This window comes from Ictalurus punctatus, chromosome 21, assembly GCF_001660625.3.
Source record: "Ictalurus punctatus breed USDA103 chromosome 21, Coco_2.0, whole genome shotgun sequence".
Taxonomy (NCBI): Eukaryota; Metazoa; Chordata; class Actinopteri; order Siluriformes; family Ictaluridae; genus Ictalurus; species Ictalurus punctatus.
Window position 1 is genome coordinate 4,154,180 of NC_030436.2, and position 24,204 is coordinate 4,178,383.

Consider the following 24,204-nt stretch of genomic DNA (forward strand, 5'->3'; position numbering starts at 1 on the left):
GGTGGGTTCAAACAAAAGGCACCATGTTCTAAGTTGTTTGACATATCACAGTTTCATATTCAGTCTCATATTCATCTTTTTATTTCAAACCCAAAAGTCTTCAATGTATAGCAAAAACAATAGAATTGGCCTTGCCATTCCAATACTTTTGGAGGGGACTGTGGTTTGACAGCGTTAAAGTCGCTACTGAAATCCTCACATGTATCATGTCTAACATGCATGTAGTGGACATATTGCTCAACACCTTTTGAACAGTGATTCAGCTTCTCGTCACTCTCAGCTGGTGTTTTGCTGAACCTCGCACAGTGGTCAGCTGACAAGTACGGATTTCCTAACAAACATGGCAAAGGAAATCTGTCCATTTTCCTGTCAAGAAAGGATCCTTTACTCGTTCTCCTCTCTTTCGAAACAGTGCGTGGTCAGTTAGAGAAACTCCTTTGCTCACCAGGAACAGACTGACACCTCATTCCCCAAAAGCAAGAAGAATGCTAAAGAACTCGGTGGACATGAAATATTGAAACTTCTCCGTTGTGCCTCATAACTCATGGTTTAAGGGAGGTTCGGGTGGATTTTTTTCATGCATGCTTATCTTTGAGAATTTTAGGAGTGCCCAAGCGTCCTTGATCTCAGAAAGTAGCCATGCGTTATCTCTTCATTTTAGGACTTATAGTGCTGTGCGGTTTACAAATTGAGGTAAGTTGCTTCAAAGTTGTAGTATTTTTTAGTATGTAAGGTTTAGGATTCTTCGCAGTTTCTAGGCAACACGTAGCCAGATATTTCCCCTTAAAATCTCACTGTAACTTCAGATCTTCGACACCAGTTGATTTTCAGTGCACAGCATGTTTCCATGGCCTGATTTGTTTTAAGGCTAGCTCGAATCGCTGTGATGAGCCACGCACTGTCCGCCACTCCACTGTGTGCACGTCCTGCGCTGCTGCACCTGCTATCGTCTGCCCACAAGGCTTGAGGAAGACTTCGACTGATGCTGAGTGCCGGTAAATGACTACGTCTCATGCAGCTTGTACGAGAAATCTGCAAGAGTTTTGCTCCAACACTACCAGCTGTAATGTTCAGATGTGGATTTGAGCTAAGATCTGCAGGAAAGAAACCCTGGGCACATCATAACTATAATGCAAAGTAAAACTTCAATGATGAAGAAAATTAAAACAACATTCCTCTTACTACGAATGCAATCAATCAGCCTTTACTCTTCTGTACTGTAGTTACAAGCGTAATTTTGATAACAAGTAACAAAACGTAACAAGTTTAGCACAGGTTTGTGCAAGCTGCATGCCTAAATCATTATACACTCGCCTCACACGGAAATAAATTGTTCAGTTGTTAAATAGACTTGTTTATGTGGTTCCTGACACTATACGGCACACTGTTATCTGTTAAAAAAAACAAAAAAACAACAACAACACACTGTGTTAGCCATCAAGCAGAGCATGAGGTTGGAACTGTACATAAAAATCCATCCAGATAATATAAAAATACACTTTTAAAAATACAGATTTCTGTAAGTTTATGAAACTGTTTATGTACAAATTGTATTACTTAGCCAAAGGATATCTTCTGAGGCAAGTGTGTGATTATTTTCTCATGCAGTTTGTACAATGTTCGTTACATTAGCCTCATAACTATAGTAGGACAAAACTAATGAAGTCCAACTTTGGACACCAAATATGTTTTTAACTAATAAGCGTGATTCGTTTTTGTTCAATTCTTTAGTTCTCATGAAGGCCCTGATTACCTCGATCAAGCACTACAACAAAAGGACAAAAATGACTATATCTAGAATATAGACAAATGTATCTAGTATTTCCTATTTTAAGATGACAATAAACCAAATATATGACTATGAAGCCTATTTCTAGACATTGTCACTAATGTCAAGCTTGAACATTTCTTATTCTACTGGAAGAATTGTTTTTTTTCTCATTTTATTTATTTCAGAAATAAGCAAAATTATTAGACAATAGAACATAAACCAATACTGATGCTTGAAATGTGTAAAAGCATCTAAAAATAGACTGAATTATATTGTCTTGGATTTATAATAATCTCATAACAAAAAAATATTAGATACATTTGCCCATATTCAAGATATTTTCATTTGACCAGATAGCATATTTTGTGTGTTGGATTAGGATTTTTTACATTTCTGTCTAGCTGTAGTCTGAGTGTGTCTGATTTCTCAGCTATACGGTGCAAATCGGTGATCGCCTGCTGGAGCTGCCTGGATGCTCTCGCTCCTGTGAGTCAGTAAAGCTCATAAAGCGATGCTGTCCAGGCTTCTATGGGTCTCTGTGTTCACGTGAGTTTGATAACTGTAGCTCTAATTCTGCTTGAGATATTATCTATGTTGTACCCAGTGCTACAACGAACTGTATTAAGCCAGTGTTTTTGTCTGTTCAGCGTGTCCTAGCTTGTCAGGGAAAGTGTGTAACTGGCATGGTACCTGCATGGATGGTGAATCAGGGAATGGCACCTGTGTGTGTGAGGTAATTTATAAAACGTTGTTTTTACTTAGTTACATTCTATTCTGTATGATATTAATGAGATTACCAACAAACAAACACAAAATACATTCTTTGGGCCTTTAATTATTATAGTAACACTTTACAATAACTCTACATGAATAATTATGCATTAATACCTGAGTGAATACTTACATAAATATGAACTAATGAGTTAAAACATGTACTAATCATGAACTTATACATTTATGCGTGAATAATGACCACCTTAAATACATTAGTACGTGTTTGATAGTTAATATATTAATTATAAGAACGCAGCACTATAAGAAAGAATATCAATTTAATGTGCATAATTTCAAATTGCTTATGTAATTTGTCAGATGCAGCTGTGTACACAAACATCACTGGATGGTGCTGGATTACTTTCATCATTTACATAGATCTACAGCGACATCCAAGACTAATACACCGGACAGTTATCTCATAGAACACTGGTTTTAAATGTTAGTAGATAATGGCATCTGGTAAATGAATAAATGTTATTGTATTCATTTCATCCTTATGGGCAAAGAAGCAGTAGCCTGGGCCCAAGCCACCCAGAGCACATACTAGTACTACAGTGGGATTTGAAGAGAAATGGATGGAGAATGACACAAAACGGGTTTATTGGTGTTTATTATTAGTGCCTCTTCCTACATTTGATAAAGTGTATCAATGTAAATTATGAAAGTGTACGCCTAAAACTGCATATGCCAAGTTATGTAAATAAATTATACAAATAATTTGAATTTATGCACATTTCATTCATATTCTTTTACAGAGCATGTTTTTGATCTAGTTTACCCCTGTGTGTTAATTAGTACATGAACTAACAAACATGTACTAACATGTAATTAAGGTGGTCGTTATTCACACTTGAATTCATGAGACTCATGTCATAGTTAAGGTTAGCTCTTCATTAGTTTGTGAACAGTACATGCCTTAACTTATCATTGGTTCATATTTAAGAAAGTATTAGTTCAGGTATTAGTACATCATTATTCATGTACTATTATTGTATAGTCCTCCTCCTCCTCCTCCTCCTACTACTACTACTACTACTACTACTACCAGTAATAATAATTATTATTATTATTACTGGTAGTAGTAGTACGCTGGGTTAAAAACCAAACCAAAGTGGCTTATTTTTAGCCCAACAGCTGGGAAAATATAGGACAGCAAATGGGTTGTCACCTGCAAACTAACCGCACACACAATTTATCACAACGCACAAACAAATCTGTGAGTTTAAATTGGTATCTTACAAAGTCTGTGTCAAAGAGTTTGTGTTTTTTGTTTTAATTTGTTGTTTTGTTTTTAGCAAATAAGATTTCAATATTCTATGCATATCCTACAAAATCTGTGACAGTACATGCACATAAATGATTTGCTTCTTCCAGGTTGAAGATTTCTATATCTGACTTTGAAGAAATTGCAGACAATCTGTGTGAAATCTGTGTGAACATGCAATTCAGATAGATGTCAGCTTCACAAACCAGCCATTTTTCACAAACAGCTAAGAGTGTGGTCTTGAATAATCAGTGTAGTATCAATCTGCTGTGTAGAATTTGTGCTTCGATAAACGTCTTTAGCAGTACTCTCAAACTACAGCCCCCTGTATCTCTCTGCTTTCTAGTCTAGTAAAGTATTTTCCAGTTTGCCTTGTGCTATGTGTTGTACAGTACAGGTCATGTGTGTGACTGAGTGTATTTGCAGGAGGGCTACACGGGGTTTGCGTGTCAGAAATGCTCTAATGAGAAGACCTACGGTGAACGCTGCAGCTCAGGTGTGTTCTTTTTTTATTGCTAACTTTTCATTTCTCTCTTCTTCTTTATGCTTTGTATTTTGAATCTGCATTTCTGGTATCTTCAGAGATCCCAGTATTATGTCGTGCAACTAAGTTTCCATTTACAAAAGAAGCATAGTGAAATATTAGTTTAATCAAATTCACCACTTGTCCTTGCTGTGCATACTGTTCGTAGCTCACTTGTAAATCATTTTTAAAAGCATCCGTATGTAACTTAGAGGGTTGTAATGTCGGTTACGCCTTTTGTTTTTAGTTTTCCACTATGCATCCTAATAAACTTAATGTACATACTGTATGAGATACACTTATCCGGTTGCTTTGCGAGTGTATATGAAATTAATTCTGTCAGTCTCAGAATTACAATGACTCGACAGTATTGATCTATTATTTATATTAAGATTTTTTTTTGCTAATCCGTGTTCTACTTATACATGGTTTTTATGCATCTTTATGAGTAGTAATGTACCTTTGCTTTAGTGTGCGATTGTGTGCATGGAGAGTGTAATTCGGGTCCGGATGGAGATGGCCAATGTTACTGTCAACCACCATATTCAGGACCAAGGTGTGACCAAGGTAAGGTTGATTTATTCTATTTATCTTCCACAGTATTACAATGTTTAAAGAAACATCCCAAATGTAGTTAATCAACCAAAACATTCCTTTAGTTTCGCACTAGGGTTACAGTGGTTATGTAGCTAACAAATACTGGAAGCATAAACTAACCCAAAAGGAAAGCTCGCAGACAGTTTTAATAATGTTAAAAATGAATTATACAAACTAAATTGAAAATCTGTTACCAGTGCGTCACTTCTAATAACTCTATTTTGGATCCTATGGCCACATCTCCTGTCTGTGTGACACCAAGCTATAGCTATGTGCTGAGATTCCAGCTTTTTGAGCCTTGCAATAGCCTTTATGTCCTTTTTTTTAAATTTAATTTATTTTTAAAAAAATAATAATAATAATGTGTCATACAGTGTCAGAAACTACATGAGCAAGTCTCTTTGAGATACTAACCAACTTCACAATGCTAAACTGGATGCTAAACGTGTCTTTGTTGATCGACTTCATTTAGGGGTTAGAGTAACCTTGTGTAAATTAAATTTTTGGCAGAACTGTTATTCTAAGGTTTTCACTGTGTAGAGTTCAGCACATATACTGTAGTACATCTGCTTCATGATTGATACCACAGGAATCAGCAAAAACAAGATTAAATATAATGAGAAAATATAAGCTTCATGTAAAGTGCCTTTTACAACAACATATTTTTCATAAATTAAACAAGTAACATAATGTAAGCTAAACCATGTGACAGAAGCCTCAAGCTAGATTGGCTACATCATGATAAACACAAACTACCAAAGGAACTATGTGAAAAGCAAAAACTAAAACTACTAATCCAATCGTAAAACTAAACTTACCGAACCTCGCTCACCTTACCAAATATTAAGTATATCAGCTAAGAACTGAGGCAAAGTTAACGAGTAGCTAAGAACTTAAATGGTGATAATCTCACTGCCTTAACTCCTGCATAGAGCCTCTCATAAATTTAACATATAACATGTTTTACCCCAAAGTAATATCTAGGTTTTTTAAATAAATGTCCACTGGGTAAGCAGGGCATTAGTTAGAGAAGCAAATAAGAGGCCAAGGATGACTCTAAAGCAGAGATCCACAGCTCAGATGAGAGGAATTGTTCACAGGACAACCAAAGCCCGGACACTCTACAAACCTAAGTTTTATGGAATGACCTTGAGAACACCATCCCCACAGTGAAGCATGTTGGTGGTAGTAGGACAATGTGGGGATCAGCAGAGACTGGGAAACTGCTAAATACAGAGCATTCTTTGACAACAACCCATTCCATTATGCAAGACATATAAGACTGAGTTGTAAGTTCACCTTCTAACAAGAAATGACACTTAGCATACGGCCAAGGCTACACTGGAGCGGTTACAAATCAAAAAATTTCAGGATTCAGTTGTGTAAACCTGATTGAATTTGATGTTCCAGAAGACTACCGTTCATAGTACACTATATGTCTATATATATTTTTTTCAATTTCTGAATGTTTAATTATGCTGTCAGATACCAATATAACTGGAAATATTTTTTATTATATTACTGGTACTTTAAAAAAAAAATGTTTTATTTTATTAATTTCTTGTCTTTTGTGATTATTTTATTAGTTTGTCTTGAATAATTGCTTGATGACTTTAAACAATGTTTCATAAGAAGTTATTAATGGCTTAACACCATAGTTTTGATGTAATAATTTATATAATCATTTAACTTTTGAATTAAAATTGCTCACAACAACATTACCATGTTCTGTTATGAGTAAATAACCTGTGTCAAAGTGAAACAATATTAATCTTTTAAAATATTATGTAGATGTGGGCCTCATTTGCCCATATCTTATATTGTATATGATATGGGTGGAGGGTGGTGGGGCCCACAGCAGCAGTTTTTCAGGGGGCGCAGAACTCCCTAGCTACGGTCCTGGCCACAAACATGCCATGAAAGTGGAGTATGGTTCCCGCAACAGAGACAACCAAATAATTGTAATAGTATGTTGAGCTTAGGACACTGCACTCTCTGGTGAGAACACCAGAGAGATAGAGAGAGATCTTTCTGCTGTTATTTCTTCAACAAATCTCGCCTTGAAGTATGACCAAGCGTCAAGGCTTTTATATGACTTCAGGCTTTGCTTAGTGTGTTTCACTGGCCTCGAAATCAGGCACATGTCAATGTCGGGAAAATCGATCTCTAGCCACATGACAATGTCCATGGACCACAGGTTCTTGGACAAGTTGTAAGGGTCACTGTCAAGTTTGATAAACGCAAGTTTCTGTAAGATCTCGTGTTTGTGAAATCCTTACTACAGTCGACAGATGTGTGGTCTCACGGTCTGGCTGTCTAGTGTGTGTGTTCAGAGGATTATATAGTTAAAAATCGTTTGGAACTGTCCTTATGTCTGTGGTTTCCCATGGTTTTAAAAATCAGTTAAGATAAAAAAAAAAATCGTCTAGTGTGTCCCTTGCATAATTCCGATGGTAATTAAGTCCAATTTCCCAGTTTGAGCTTGCAATAGTTCAAAGGGGGGGCAATAATTATGTAAGGCATGATAATGTGTTGTAATATGTGATGCTTATTATTATGTGGTTAACTGACAATGATCAGAGGCATGTTTAGGACGGAGCTGGAGCACCGGGGAAACAGGAAGTAGGACAGGAAGCAAAACAAAGGCAAACAGAAGGCAAACAAATAAAATAGATTATACACCAAAAATCTGTCAACTCTGAGCATATAGCAAATAATGCAAAAATTATAATGTATGTCATATTGTGGTGTACGTCACAGCAGCTGTTATAGGGCAAAATATGTGTCCTTTATTCCAGAAAATATTAGCTGATCATGATTATCATAGGTCTAGACGTTGACATGGATAAAGTGGTTATGAGAGATGAATATATGAATAAATAACCTTATCCATTATCTCCCTCTTTATGCAGTTACGTCTTCCTGTTCAGACTGCAGTCCATTCTCATACTGTAAAGGAGAGGGTTCAAGTGCTCAGTGCCAATGCCTTCCATCTTATGCAAAGGTTGGACGCTTCTGTGTAGGTATGTTCTTTTAAAATGATAGACATTTTCTGATTACATATCGCATGTATATATGCATGAACAGGTGAAAATAGTTGACTTTTGGCTCGTGTGAAAATGTCCCTACTTGGATTTACTTGAAATAGTAAATCTTGACTATAATAGAATTGATTGGGAAAGGGGGGAAAAAGACATAAAGTAAATTGACATATAGTAAATCAGATTTACTGTCATTCATCATAGACTGAATAAAATAGCTGGTGCTTTCTGAAAATGCTGTTATATGTTTGACTTTATAGACTATAGTTTGCCAAAATATGACAACGACAATTTTAGAGTAACAGGAAGCAGTAAACACGAGTTGATTATTAAACCTACCCTTCTAATCGGTGGAGGAAATGGTTGAGATACACTGGGGGGACTCTAGTTGGGGAGTTTTGTTTTTTGTTTTTTTGTGAGGTGGGGGTGTAAATATAATATATATGTATAAATTTAAATACCTGTATAAAATATAATAACATATTTCACTTATTTCATGTCTCCTCCAAACAATATGCTTTCTTGAGTATCAAGACAGGAACATAAATGGTCAATGAACAACATTCATGAATTATGTGTGGAACAAAACAAACACCGTTCATTCACCTTTATCTTCCATATCACGACCCTCTGCTCTCTCACTCCTGCGAATTCCATTATCCCCCTTTGAAATTCACTCCCCGGACTCAGTCCCCCAACCCACCAAACCTTCATGGACAAACATCTCATCTTTGGATTCTTAGTCACTCTGACATACTTTGGGAAAATGATCTGACTTCTTCAAAGCATACGATTGGGTTTGTAGATTTGTTTCCAAGCTACATGCTATCCTGATCATTTAGGTTGCTGATGTTTTATTGTCCAAATCCACTCTCATGTATCTAGTAATCCACAGACAATGTTCCACAGGTTCCACACTTGGATGAGATATCTTAGCATAAAACTGGTTGAACAAGTGCCATTTGTTTGATGAGTCACACCAGGACATTTTGACATTCAGGTTGGGAAAATCACCAAACCTCAATCCCATTGAAAACTTTATGGATTTATAAATTATATCTAGATATAAAATCCACGCCCAGTTGGTGGATGAGGGGCTAAAATTGACAAGAACCTACTATTAGAAAAGAACAATTACACAGGGTTAATTGGTTAAGATGGGAAAAAACTAGCTTATAAAAAAAAGTCTCTGTGGTTGGCTTAATCAATATACATAAAAAACATCAAAATATTTTTAAGTATAACAAAGCTACATTAACTAGTTTTACCAGAGGCCAAAAAATGGAATTTCCTCCAGTTTTGGGGCTACATGTGTTCAACACTGAATTTATTTCTTAACTCCACAGTTAATGGCTAATATGAAAGAAGTCGAGCAGTGTAAGTGTAAGTTCTTTTGGCATGTGGTGTTCATGTTGTACAATGATGAATAAATTGTTACATATTCGTTTTAAAATGCTGCCTGTGTCCATTGATGAATAACGGGGGCTCGTTCATTCTCCGAGTGTGTTTTACCTTCACAAATGTATATAATGTTAGTAAGTGGAAGCAGTGTTAGCTACAAGCAAACTAGGACTATCTTGCTTACGGTTTACCAGATAAAATTCTATAATAAAAAATATATATGTGTGTGTACATATCTGACCACATACAACCAGAATGTTTATTGGTGTTCTTGTCACTTTAATTTCTCCAACAAATCCCGCCTTGAAGTAGGACCAAGCGTCAAGGCTTTTGTATGACTTCAGGCTTTGCTTAGTGTATTTCCCCAGTCTTGAAATCAAGTACATATAAATGTCGGGAAAATCGATCTCTAGCCACATGACAATGTGCATGGACCACGGGTTCTTGTAACGGTCACTGTCGAGTCCAACTGCCTTTAATTTAATCTGATAATCGTGAGTTATACTAGTATTTTCGTACCTTCCCCTAATAAAACCAGCCATTTTGGTGGATGTTTTGCCACTCAGTCGAGCCAAGGCGGTGAGTTCTGGCGGGAAAATGACGTCAATGCATACCCTCTGTACATATTTCTTTTTTTTCTTTTTTTTTAACCTAGCTTACTATGTTTAAATAGGTTAAAAAAAAAAGCTTTAATTGTGCTGTCTGTTTTATCTCTGTACCAATGTTATTGTGGAGCGGTGTGAATTGTTACCGAGCATGGGGCTCACACCCCTCCCCTTTCCCATCGCCCTGCTCAACAGCAGCTAAAAACAGACTCACAGTACTCTACACACAGAAACCCAACCATGTCCTGACTAATCTTATAACAGACATGCAGCAGTAAAATAATTCATTTGTTTATACTGATTGAAAATGTCTGATAAGTCAATTTTCATTCCACCGCTGGAATGGAACGCCAGTGTATAGTGAGAAAGGGTTAAGTGGTTTATTATATTCAACTTATTTTACCGCCTGTTGTACAGACTTGCCAGTCCTGATTATAACGTATTGTTTTTGACATTGCACCTCTCACGTCCAATTTCAGGTTTTTGCAGCAAGGATGTTTGCAACATAAATGCAGATTGTTCATACAAGAGTGGAGCGCAAATACAGTGCACATGCAAAACTGGCTTTGAGGGAGACGGCAAATCTTGCACCCCAATCGACTCTTGTTCTAGGAATAATGGAGGCTGTCCAACAAACTCTACTGTTTGTGAAAGCACAGGTCCAGGCCAGGTGAGCATTAGCTTAATATTCATACAAATAAATCCTTTATATCAGGCACATAACATTCATATAGATTCCGTTACATGATATAACTTTATGCAGTTATTTACATTTTTGGCTCAATGCACATTAGTTTTCTGACAAATCTGTGTATGTGTGTCTTGTCAGTCAATATGTCTATGTCATAGTGGGATGGAAGGATCAGACCCTCGTGCTGGTTGTACGCTGAAATCTGCCTGTAAAGCGAGCACATGCCACAGGAGTGCACGATGTGAAACGGGCCAGGATGGAATAGCCAGGTCTGCATTAGCTCTATACTCTCTCCAATTTAGTGGCATTTCCAATTCCTACAAAACCCTAAAATTGAAGAAGGCAATTTGTTAATACAGGAGTGACCAGCCTCATTCTGAGTCTCAAATGTACTTGACTATGTAGTACCTGGATTTTGTAGGGTAACATCTCAAATTCAGTGTTTTGCACTAAATGGAAATGACAGATAAGTGCAATATCTCACATAATTGTGACAATCTCCTATTTTAAAACTGCAAAAAAAACAAAACAAAAAAAAACAAACAAAAAAACATCACTTTAAATTTTACTTAAATTTGGCATCTGTAGTTTTTAGACAAATTTAAACTACATTGACCTCTGATGGTGCCACCACTTGCACTACAGCAGGATGTGACCACATACTAAACCTGTCCAGTATTACACACATATTTAATTATTGTATTACATCATTTCAGGTTTGATAATACACTATACCAATGATTTACTAAGATCCCAAACAAGTTCTAATTTGTGTGTGTTATTGGACAAATTGTGCACACAGTTGTATGTTAATTGATTTACAATAAATAATTGTGTAAATGATGTGCAAAGTTGGGTGATGTGGCAATTTTATTGAGATTTTTGTATTTGCTAATTAAATCTTGCTAAATTTAGTAAGCGGTTTTATTGTCTTTATCTGGCAGAAAATGTAATACATGGTCTTTGTTCATACATTTTCCCCAAACAATTCCCATTTCTGAAGTGACTTTGAGGCTTAATAAATCACTGTGGGTGAAATCTAATTGATTTGCATTGACATCATTCTTTATTTTGCAGCTTTCAGTATGCATATTCACAGCAAATGCTCAAAATGGATGACTAATTTTGTTCATTTGAAAACACAGAGACTTTTAGTAAGTCAGGGCTTATATCTTTGTAATTTCCCTGTATTCCAAAATGTAGCTGTGTTTAGTTAGGATTAGTACTAAGCTTGGTCTGGAATTTTTCCATTGATGGGTAGGGTAGAAGGGCCTACATAGTTGCGAGAATCTAAACTGTTATCCTGTTTTTAGGTGTGTTTGCAGTCATGCACAGATCAGCGATGGGTGGCGCTGTTATGGAGATATAATGGAGCGTGTTTTGGAACTGGATCGGGAAGGCAGCCAGGCAGGAAACCTCACCGGAAGCATTGCATTGTTTGGTAGTGCTGCTGACATTATGTCCTCTCTAGAACTTATTCACGCTGCGTATATTTTTAAATCAGAGATAATATGATGAACACACAGCGTTTTGCTTTTTATAGAGAGAGGATGTAAGCTCATTCTGAGCAAACATGGGCCATTTACAGCGTTCATCCCAGTGGATGCATCACAAGTGAGTAAAAGTAGAAGTAAATTTAGTTGCTTTTTATTTCATCTTCATCTTTCATCTTTTTTTAAAATTCTTTATTATTCTGGTTTTGGTTGTTTATTTACTGGTTTATGTCAATAATATATACATTTACTTTTAGATTTACTCATTTAGCATAGGCTTTTTTTTTCTCCAGAATTTATAGAAATAACTAAAGATGGCAAGTATTAAGGACCTATGTACTTACAGTCCCCTCCATAAGTAATGGAACAGAAACACCAATTCTTTTGTTTTTGCTAGACACTGAAGACATTTGGGTTTGAGATCAAAAGCTTACTATGAGGCGATAGATCAGAATTTCAGCTGTCATTTACTGATATTTACATCCAGATGTGTTAAACAAATTACTACCTTTTGTTTGAACCCTCCCATTATTCAAGTGATCAAATAATATTGGAACGTGTGACTGACAGGTGTTGCTTATTGACCAGGTGTGCCCTGTTAGATTGATTGTTTCAACAATTAAGAGCTTTGCATGTCTAGTCTTGGATTGAACGCTGGCATTTGTTGTTAAAAATGATCCACCAACATGAAGACCAGAGAGCTGTCTATGGGAGAAATGCAAGCTGTTTGAAGCTGAGAAAAGAGGAAAAATTAATCAGAGCTACTGCACAAGCTTTGGGCATAGCCAATACAACAATTTGGGATGTCCGCCAAAATAAAGAAACCACTGATGTATTAATAACCAGGCATTGTACAGGTCAGCCAAGGAAAACAACAGCAGATGATGACAGAAACATTTGGGGAGCGGTGAAGAAAAAGCTAAAAAAAAAACAACAGTAAGTGACATCACCAACAACCTCCACAGAGTCGGGGTGAAAGTTTCACAATCCACAGTTTGACTAAAACTTCCAGTGCAGAAATGTAGAGGCCATACCACAAGATGCAAACCACTCATCAGCAGTAAGAATCAGAAAGAGATTGGAATTCACAAAGAAATACAGAGATGAACCACAAAAGTTCTGGAACCAAGATGAACCTCTACCAAAGTGATGGAAAGGCCAAAGTGTGGAGAACGAAAGGATCTGCTCATGATTCAAATCATACAAGCTCATCTGTGAAACATGGTGGAGGTAGTGTCATGGCTTGGGCTTGCATGGCTGCTTCTAGAACAGGTTCACTAATCTTTATTGATGATGTAACTCCGCAGCAGAATAAATTCAGAAGTTTACAGGAACATTGTCTGCCAGTTGATAGAGAAATGCATTCAAATTTATTGGGATGAACTTAATAATGCAGCATGACAGTGACCCAAAACACACTGCCAGCTCAACAAAGGACTTCATCAGGGGGGAAAAGTGGAAGGTTTTAGACTGGCCAAGTCAATCAGCAGACATTAGCACAAACAATTGAATTGGCCTTGCCATTCCAATAGTTTCGGAGTGGACTTTATAATGAAATCATAAATGTGTGTGTGTGTGTGTGTGTGTGTGTGTGTGTGTGTGTGTGTGTGTGTGTGTGTGTGTGTGTAGATATCTATGGGCGAACTTAACCAGGCAACAAGAGCAGAAGCCATCTGCAAACACCACCTCATTCTCGGTCAACGTCTTTACAAAGAGTTGGAGGGACAAGATTTATGGACATATGGAGGGGAAATTTTGAGATTTAAACCAAACAAGGTGAGTCACGATTGTAAAATTTGTATTTTGTTCTAAATATGATTGTCTGTGTCTATTTACAGCTGAATTTTGTTTGTGCTTTGCAGAAGTTTATTTCAAAAAATGATCCTGATACACTGTTCACGATAATCAAGAGTGACATACCTGCATCCAATGGAATTATTCATATAGTGGACAAAGTGTTTACTTTTGCTACTAAAGACACTTCTGACAGCGTTGAGGTAAAATAATGATTGAAATTCTGAGTTGTAGAATAATAAAACGTTTACTCAATGTGACCCTTTGTATTTGATTGGCGAAGACATGTCTGGTGTTTGACATTAGACATTTTTTTAGTTTTGCACTCGTGCTAGTAGGCTAACAAATAAGAGATGCAATGACCTACCGGGTTAGCGTTGTGCAACGTGCATGCTTAAACCATTTTACATTTGCCTCGATCTGTACCAGGTTCTTCAGTAAGTAGCAATCATGCACTGTGGGGTGTACTGATATAGGAAAACCATCAACAATGGTGTGGTGTGATGACATTACCACCATGAAATTGATTCTTTTCTAATAACAGAATGTCCCAAAGTGTTTAATTTCTCTTATACCGCAACAATTTGACAACTGTAGTTAACAATTTAATAATTATTATTTATTCAAGAATGTCATATTTTTATTTGTTTATAGTTATGCTTAATGTACAATAAAAGTTAGTTCCTTGTATCACTTATGTATTAACAGTTTTAAACAGTGGTTCCCTCACCAGTCTCTCTTGTCTCTTGAAGATAATAAGACAAAAAACAAAAAAAAAATGCAGTTAAGAAACCATAATTTCCCATGTCAGAAAATTTACAGCTCAAATATTGCATTCATCTTTAAAACCCAGTGTTGTATAGTGTCCACCATACCTGTTCCTGTGTAAGTAGTTACTATAGAAATGATAGCACATCACTGAACAACCACATTAATATAAACTTGTTCTTTGCCTTGCAACTGGAACTATTGTCAAAGATGCATTTACAGGAAATTTATCAAGAATCCAACCCCGTATATAGACCCTCTGTGGCTAAAACACTTTATCTGTACAAATGGACAAAAGTTCACTGAAAAAAAACCCCAGCAGTAGCAGCCATCTTGAAGCAGGACTCTCTACCTTCTTTAGCAATGAGATGTATCAGACTGAAATAGGATGTATGACCCAAAATTAAAGATGATGACTTTAAATACCAAATATATCTTGGCTGATCAACTACATTTGAGTTCAAATGTGTAAATAAATTTTTTTATTTACAAAAAAATAAAGAAATTATTACTTTCATTAATCATTACGTGGCATCTATTGTTTTCTCTCATGCTGTTATGTAACTGCAGTTCTCTTCCAAAACCATCGGGGACATTCTTGCAGAAGACACCAGATTCAATAGATTTGTATCTCTGATAGATGTGAGTGCTCTTTCCTTTTTTTGGTGGAACTTTTAGATGATCAGGGTCCTCAACCTCTTCAAATAAAATCAGATGCATGCTCATCTGGAGCTGAACTGAATCTTTCACCTGATTTGATATATTGTTATAGAACTGTGGAGCTCCAATGCCACTCCAAGGTCCAGGGCCACTCACACTGTTTGTCCCATCCAATAAAGCCGTGGACAGATCTAGGGACGGTAGTATTATATACATGCTAAAGGAGGTAAGTATTCAATGTGAATTACTCTCATGCTCACTTTGTATAATTCAGTCTTGTAATTAGAAATACGTTTTCATGAGAAACGTAATATTTTTATATGAACCACACGTAATATTTTAACTTAAATCTAACTGACCACACATGCTTTTAGTGTACTATGTGTTCAGCTATAGTATGTTGTTCCATGCGCCACCTGGTGGTTATTGTGTGAAGCACAACAAATGAATTTAAATTCTAAGAAGTGCCTGCGGGGTGCCACGTGATCACACGTGACAGATCGCCTGAAACCGCGTGAAAAAACACGCATTCTTTAAGGCCACATCTGTATACGAATTTTTCCAGTTCATGCCAATATTTGATTATTTTCATTGCTCAACATATATCTTTCTCTCCCAAAGGGCAAGCACAAACTTCAGGAGCTTCTGAGGCACCATATGTTCTCTCAAGCAGCAGTAAGGCTCTGTTTGCATTTTAGCTTCTAATACTGTCAAGGTTTTTGATTGTGAAATCCAATGTAAACATTTTTTTTTTATTGACCCCAGATGTATTCCAGATGAGTTTAGTGTCTGACCTTCATCTTCTTTAGTTTTGAACTAGAGCATTGAAGCCGGTCCATCTCACCCGAAATCTTTTCTTTAAATACATTCCCAAATCTTAATGCACCTGTTTCAAATGGCGTTAAAGTACTCTCATTTCTAAATAGACTCTTTTGTAAAACCGCATGCATAATCAGTGTGTACACTGTAGAGAGAAACTATTATAATCCACACAATTTCAGGCTCTCCGGCAGAATTCTGCCTTCAAATTTTGAGATCAACTGGGTGGAATAATACTGAATTGAATTAATTTAAAAAAATTGATTCTGGTTGTCCAGGAAGTTAGTGTTTCACTACACAGCGATGCTTTTTTTAAATTGTGTTTTTGCTTATGTCTGAAGAAGTAGATGAGATTAAAAATTATACTAATGTAAGCAAGTTTCACCGAACTAGACTTGTTAGTTACTCTAGCTTCATATCTTTAGTGCAAAACTAAACAAGCAAATGTCAGACACCAAAAAACTTTTGGCCGTAGTAAAGGGAAATATGTGCATTATTGATTTTTTGTTGAGCTATTGCTTTAAGTTGCATGAACAAATATTCTTGGGTTATTATATTATGTGTATGTATAAATATATATATATATATATATATATATATATATATATATATATATATATATATATATATATATATATATATATAATATGCTGCATATGTACGTTTTTGTAGGTAACTGTGGACCAGCTGGCTAGCATGACACAGATCCAAACCATGGCTAATCAGGTCATAATGATCAATGTCACTGGTGATGTAAGTCACTGCATCTGTTTAGGGTTGTTCTTCACTAGACACGTGCTATTTAAATGTGAAATCATGATAACTGCACTTATCAAGATACAGTATTTATACGGCATGTACATACCATTATGGAATAATCATGTATATTTTACAATCAATGTTACAATCAATATGTCATCACAAGTGAAAAATAAAAGCACATGTCCTACATGTTTAACACTGATCACACCACAAGTCATGCATGTGTTAAGCATGTCAAAATTTCTCACTAGACTGTCAACTTAATTAAAAAATACATGCAATACTTTATTACAATACTACAATAAGATATAACACATAACCTACCTTCCAAACCGAACAGGCTTTATCTCAAGATAACAAATGCTGCCCAGAAAATGTCCTGAATAGGGTAGAGATGATACTGAATGTGGCGATATATCATATCACAAATGTGGATTCCAACATCCTGATTGGTTCTCTCCTCCTTCGCCCTCAGGGAAGAGTGTTGCTCACGGAAAAAGGAATACCTCTTGAAGTGAAAGATATTGTTGCATCCAATGGAATCATTCACATCATTGATGGACTTCTTGTGCCACCGTCCATCGTTCCGATCATGCCACATCGCTGTGATGTTAATGAGACCACCATCATTATGGTATGTAGCTGAATTTGGGATAAGTTGATATAACATGCACAAAAGTATCGAGCCATTATTCTGCGTAATAAAATGTATAACTGAATAATTATATTGAACCCTTGCACTGTTGCTGCAGTTGCTATTATAAACTGTTATAATAAATACTACATTCTCTATTACATTACACACTCTTATAAATAAAAATGTACAAACATATTTTTAAAGGTGAGTATATTCACTTTTATATAATCCATTTGATATAATAAATGTACAAAAGATGTAATGTAGAAGGTACTACCCCAGCTGCAAGGAAAAATACAGTTTGGCGTCTTTATTTGTGAGAGTGTAGTGCAGAAAATACAAACAACGGCTAGATGTTTTATCGTCAGCATAGTAGTGGTAAGAGAAGCCATGTGGACTAATCAATGAACCGAGGGATGTATTGTATAAGGAGAAAAACTACAGACCAGGTACTGACCCCTGGGAAACTCCTGCAGTTAGGCTGTGAAGTGATGATGCTAAACCTCTTCAGGCTCTAAATTATTCATGTTTTTCTTTCTTTAATATGTAATGTTTCTTTAATATTCTAATGTTAATATCTTTAATGTTCATTAATAAGTTGAAATATTACAACTATGATGTATTAAAAAATTAAAATGATATTGGGCTGTATGGTTATTGTTGCACCTGTAATATTAGAAGGCAAAGAGCTGATTGTCGAAGTGCACAAAAGAAACCTTTGCAGAGTAAAAATCTTTAGAAATAGAAATATATTGATTGCGCTGATACAACACCTCACGTGTATATTTTGTTTTTAAAACTGTTTAAAACCTTGCTTGCAGACTCCATGTGTAATGTGCAAATACATTTCTGAATCACAATGTCCACCCGGAAGTCAAGAAGAGGTACGTTTTAGATGTTATGGAAGATATATAATGCCTCTATAACAAAAGTACTGTATTACATAGTGGTATGACAAGATATTTTGTATGTGTGTGTGTGTGTATATATATATCATATATATATATATATCAGTATACATAGTACACCACAGTCAGATTAATCAGTTGCATCATTTTAGTTAATGATAGAGTTCATTATTTATTAATCCAAATGCTGGCAGTTGATCCATATATGATGACTTGCATGCATTTTTCTGTTGTATTAGTCTGGCCGTTTTCACAATTGTGAGCCTCTTCCTGATCCACGATGGAGTGAGTTTAACAGCGTACGAGGCTGTGCAAAATATTGCCGAGCAAAACGAACGGTAAAAAAAAACAACTCTTTTATTGGTGTGGTTTCGCATTTCTGCTATGGCAGTGGAATCCGAATATTTTAAGTGTAATTTGAGTTTAAAATACATAGTAGCAAGAGCGATATGTCTATCTTCAACATACTAGGGCTCCATAATTAATAGCATTTAGTCTTGTTTGTGTTACTGGTAAGCTTAGTTAAAGCAGATTTGAGTATAAATAATGAATACAACACCATGGCTAATCAGGTCATAATGATCAATGTCACTGGTGATGTTAGTCATTGCATCTGTTTAGGGTTGTTCTTCACTAGATATGTGCTATTTAAATGTGACATCATGATAACTGCCTAAGATCTTAGCACATATACATACACAAATACATATTTATACGGCATGTGTTAAGCATGTCGAAACTTCTCACTAGTCTGTCAACATGGATTTTTAAAATTGATTCTAGTAAATTAAATCATGAGCTTCCACATTTATATTTCTGTTTGCTTGAATACAGTGGATATAAAAAGTCTTCACAACCCTGTTAAAATTGTAGGTTTTTGTGATGTACATATAATAGAAACCGGGGGAAAACAAACAAACAAACAAACGAAAAAAACACTTTTAATGTGAGTTAGCAACCCACCACATTCAACTGAAAAACAAATAGAAAAGGTTTAGGGAAATTTTTTTTTTACAATAACCTGGTTGAATAAGTGTGCATACCCTTTTATAATGGGGAATAATGTACAGGTTTTTAATATACAGACTGGAGGAAAATATAGTCTTCTGTTTATTAAAAATCATAAAGAAAAAAGAAAAGAAAAAGTATTTCGAGCAATTCTGATAAAATCTTCCTTCCAATAACGAGCAACATATCTGTAAGCATTGTGCCTGACATTAATGATAGGTTTCGGTATATATTACATTGTTTTTTTGTAATTTTAACAAGCCGTTTTTAATTGTAAATTACTATTTGTGTCGTATTTAGTCATAATATTAAATATAAAAAATATATGACTGATATAAATAAAACTTTGTATTGAAGAGGGCTGAATGCTGCAAGGGTTTCTTTGGGCCTGACTGTAAACCCTGTATTGGAGGTTTCCAACACCCATGTTATGACAAAGGCACTGTAAGTACAACACCTCTTTTACTTCCACAAAACCCTGGATGTGTTATTGCCCCACAACTCATCTTTAACCTTCCACTCAATAAGCTGTATAGCCCTGTTCTGGTTTGCAACTATTCCATTAACTGTATAAATCTTTAAAATAATATAAGATTGCTCTTTGGTAACGTTACCACTGAATAGCTGTCTTCTTTTGAATAGATAGTTCTCTATTGAATTACAGTATGTGCTAAATTCAGTCAAATTTCTATGAGCAGGTAGAAGGATATATTTAAGGATCATTAAGGTATCATTAAGGATTTAATATGAAATCCTTTTTAATATTAATATTATATATTAGTTGTACCATATTAGAATTTTGGGTCCTCTATTCATTGGTTTTTGATGTGCTCCTATTATTGTGATTATGAGTATGATTACTGCAATTATTATTATTATTATTATTATTATTATTATTATTATTATTGTTTTGTTATTCTCTCAGAGCACATGTCCACAATATCTACTGGCTGACAAGGGTTCCTCAAGGAATTCTTGGTCCACTAAGTTTTATATACTTTCGCTATGACACTGCTCTGCAGACAACATCTGGATTTATCTTAACATAAATTCCATCCACAACCCACCCCCACATTTATCTTACTCTGCTGCTTACTCTGCTCAGTCATTCTTTTGTATCTAGCCAAATCTGTTGTATCTGTGTCTACCCACTCAGTGGTATGAAAGTTTCTCTGTATACTTCAATTGCTCCAAATTCAGCTGTTTGGGTGAAACTCAATCTCACATTCAGTTCAAAATTGTTGCTCCTTCCTATCTCTTGGATATTCTATGATTAGCTCAGTGAGTTAATGTGCCTTCAGAGTGGATCTCTGACTCATGAACTCTCTCTCCATTACAGTTAAAGAATCTCTCCATTTTTAAAACATACATTCAAGTCTTTTCAACTGGGCTAACCATCACTTCTAATATTAATGTTTTTGGTTGTTCAGCAACAACAACAATAATAATAATAATAATGCTTTACTTATCTAGCACCTTTCACACATTTAAAATTTAGGAAATGTGTGAATTAAAAAACAGAGAAAGAAACAAAGAATTGCAACAAAGTATTACAGTGAAAAATAGAAAATTATTATATATACAGTGTTGTGAAGAAGTATTTGATTTTTTGTGTATCTCTCATAGTAAATTTGTTTCAGAAATTAAAACAAAATCTAAGATAAAACAAAGACAAACTGAGTAAACACAAAATACAGTTTTTAAATGATAATGTAATTTATTGAAGCAAAAAAAGTTATCTAATACAACTTGGCCTGTGTGAAAAGGTTTGAAACTATTTGCCCCCATAATTACGAATTCCCCAAATCTATGAAACTGTATTCATAATGGGGTTCAGCTGGACTAGACACAATCAGGCCTGATTACTAACCCTGTTCAATCAAATCAACACTTAAATAGAACTTTTTCAACAGCAGGAAGTTGGTTAAAAGGTCTTACCCAATAACACACTATGCTAAAATTGAAAGAAATTCCAGAAATAATGAGGAAGAAGGTGACTGAAATACATCAGTCTGGGAAGCGTTATAAAACTATTTTAAAAGCTCTGGGACTCACAGTGATAGCCATTATCCACAAATGGAAAAACAGTAGTGAACCTGCCCAGAAGTACCTACCCAGCCGACCTTCCAAAATTCCTCCACGAAAAATAAGTCATCCAGGAAGTCAAAAGCAATGACTCATCCAGCAACGAGTCAACCAGGAAGTCATAAAAGAGCCAAGAATAACATCAAAGGAACTACAGGCCTCTCTTTCATCAATAAAGGTCGCTGTTCATGACACTATCAGAAAGACACTGGGCAAAAATGGCTTCCATGGAAGAGTGGTGAGGTAAAAACCACTGCTAACCCATTAAAGGCTTGTCTGAATTGTCTGAAAACACACACTGATGATCCTCAAACCTTTTGTGAGAATGTTCTGTGGATTGACGAGTCGAAAGTGGAATTGTTTGGACCGCTGTCTTCCAAACAGTTCCACTTTCGACTCGTACACATGTTCCATTTTTTCCAAAAATTCAGTTATTACACACACACACACACACACACACACACACACACACACACACACACACACATATATATATATATATATATATATATATATATATATATATATATATATATATATATATATATATATATATAAATGGGGGAAAAAATCAAGTTATTGACAAAAAGTTAATCTTAAAAATTAAGCCATTAAGAGGTCTTAAAATTAGTAGTAACATTTTATTTTTACTAGTGAAAAGCTCCTCTTCTTCTACTTCTTATTATTATTACTTGTACAGAGGAATGAAATGCTCACTTCATGTTTGACTTTGTTAACAGTGTTCTGATGGCATTTATGGCGATGGCTCATGTAACTGTAACCCAGGCTTTATGGGCATTGGCTGCCACATCTGCTCTAGCCCAAAGAAACATGGAGAAAATTGTGATGAAGGTAAGATTCTAAGGTGAACCTTAATCTATGTAATAGAGGTACACTCACTGAGAACTTTATTAGTAACACCTATACACCTATGCATTGATGCAATTATCAGCTAATCGTGTGGCAGCAGTGCAATGCATAAAATCATGCAGATATGGGCCAGCAGCTTTGGGTAATGTTCACATCAATGAAAAGAATGGGAAAAATGGGATCTCAGTGGGTTTGACTGTGGACACACCTCCTTGGTCTCTAGAGCTTACACAAAATGGTGCAATAAAGAAAAATCATCAAGTATGCAGCAGTTCTGCAGACAGAAACACCTTGTTGATGAGAGAGGTCAACTGAGAAGGGCCAGATTGGTTCGAACTGACAGAAAGGCTCAGATAACCACTCTGTATAATTGTGGTGAGCAGAAAAGCATCTCAGAATGCACAACATGTGGACGCTTGAGGCAGATGGACTACAACAGCAGAAGACCATGTTGGGTTCCACTTCTGTCAACCAAGAAAAGAAAGTTGAGATTGCAGTGGGCACAGGCTCACCAGAACTGGACAAGACTGGAAAAACGTAGCCTGGTCTTATGAATCTTGATTTCTGCTGAGGCACACAGATGGTAGAGTCAGAATTTGGCACCAACAGCATGAATGCTGGACCCAACCTGCCTTGTGTCAACAGTCCAGGCTGGTGGAAGTGGTATAATGGTGTGGGGAATGTTTTCTTGGCACATTTTGGGCCCTTTTATACCAGTCAATCATTGCTTGAATGTCACAGCCTATTTGAGTATTGTAGCTTTCAGAGTGTAACTTCCATCATGCACCATGTCACAAAGCAAAAGTCGTCTCAAACTGGTTTCATGAACATGACAATAATTGTGTAATATTGTTCTTTAGTGGCTTTCCCAGTCACCCGATCAGAATCCAATAGAACAGTGTTGGGATGTGGTAGAATGGGAGATTTGAGAGCAAAGTGAGGCCCTACTGAGTATTAGTATAGAGTTCCTAACAAAGTGCTCAGTGAGTGTATGTTTAGGGCTGCAACAGAATGGCTAAAATGAAATGTACAGTTTTTCTACTCCATTTAATATATTATAACTGGAAGTTTTTCCTTTTCAGTTATTTATTTATTTTAATATATATAATTGTAATTTTTGTATTATATTCTAAATTGTAATTTTTTTCTCTAAAATTTTCTATTAATATATTCTCTGTAAATCATATTCTTTATTTCTCTCTCATTTTTTCCTGATTATATTTTTTAATCTTTATTATACAACCCCAATTCCAAAAAAAGTTGGGACACTTCGTAAAATGAAAATAAAAACAGATTCCAATTATTTACACATCTCATGAACCCATATGTTATTCACAATAGAACATAGAAAACATATCAAATGTTTAAATTGAGTAAATGTACCATTTAATGAAAAAAATAAGGTAATTTTGGAATTTAATGGCTGCAATACATCTCAAAAAGGATTTGGGGCAACAAAAGGCTGGAAAAGTAAGTGTTACTGAAAAGAAACAGCAGGAGCTTAATTGGCAACAGGTCAGTAACATGACCAGGTATAAAAAAAGATGATCTTAGAGAGTCTTTCAGAAGTAAAGAAAGACATCAATCTGTGAAAAACTGCGTCTACGATTTGTGGAACAATTTCAGAATAATGTTCATCAATGTAAAATTGTGAAGACTATGAATCTAGTCATCTACAGTACATAATATCATCAAAAGATTCCAAGAATCTGGAGAAATCTCTGTGTGCA

General features: G+C 35.6%; 1 protein-coding gene across 1 annotated transcript in view; it reads left to right on the plus strand.

The window, feature by feature from the left end:
* Positions 1-292: 292 nt before the first annotated feature.
* The window catches only part of stab1 (stabilin 1), an 88,933-nt gene continuing 65,021 nt past the window's right edge, over positions 293-24,204 (plus strand). Inside the window, exons 1-22 of the mRNA XM_017450504.3 lie at positions 293-693; positions 868-995; positions 2,202-2,317; positions 2,419-2,504; positions 4,239-4,308; positions 4,807-4,902; positions 7,845-7,955; positions 10,459-10,649; positions 10,809-10,939; positions 11,984-12,111; positions 12,214-12,284; positions 13,793-13,939; positions 14,026-14,160; positions 15,296-15,367; positions 15,498-15,611; positions 16,007-16,060; positions 16,877-16,957; positions 17,442-17,600; positions 18,425-18,487; positions 18,751-18,849; positions 19,877-19,963; positions 22,345-22,456. Of these exons, the coding sequence (XP_017305993.1) occupies positions 640-693; positions 868-995; positions 2,202-2,317; positions 2,419-2,504; positions 4,239-4,308; positions 4,807-4,902; positions 7,845-7,955; positions 10,459-10,649; positions 10,809-10,939; positions 11,984-12,111; positions 12,214-12,284; positions 13,793-13,939; positions 14,026-14,160; positions 15,296-15,367; positions 15,498-15,611; positions 16,007-16,060; positions 16,877-16,957; positions 17,442-17,600; positions 18,425-18,487; positions 18,751-18,849; positions 19,877-19,963; positions 22,345-22,456 (2,305 nt within the window). The 5' untranslated portion in view covers positions 293-639. The remainder of the gene's footprint in view (positions 694-867; positions 996-2,201; positions 2,318-2,418; positions 2,505-4,238; positions 4,309-4,806; positions 4,903-7,844; positions 7,956-10,458; positions 10,650-10,808; positions 10,940-11,983; positions 12,112-12,213; positions 12,285-13,792; positions 13,940-14,025; positions 14,161-15,295; positions 15,368-15,497; positions 15,612-16,006; positions 16,061-16,876; positions 16,958-17,441; positions 17,601-18,424; positions 18,488-18,750; positions 18,850-19,876; positions 19,964-22,344; positions 22,457-24,204) is intronic.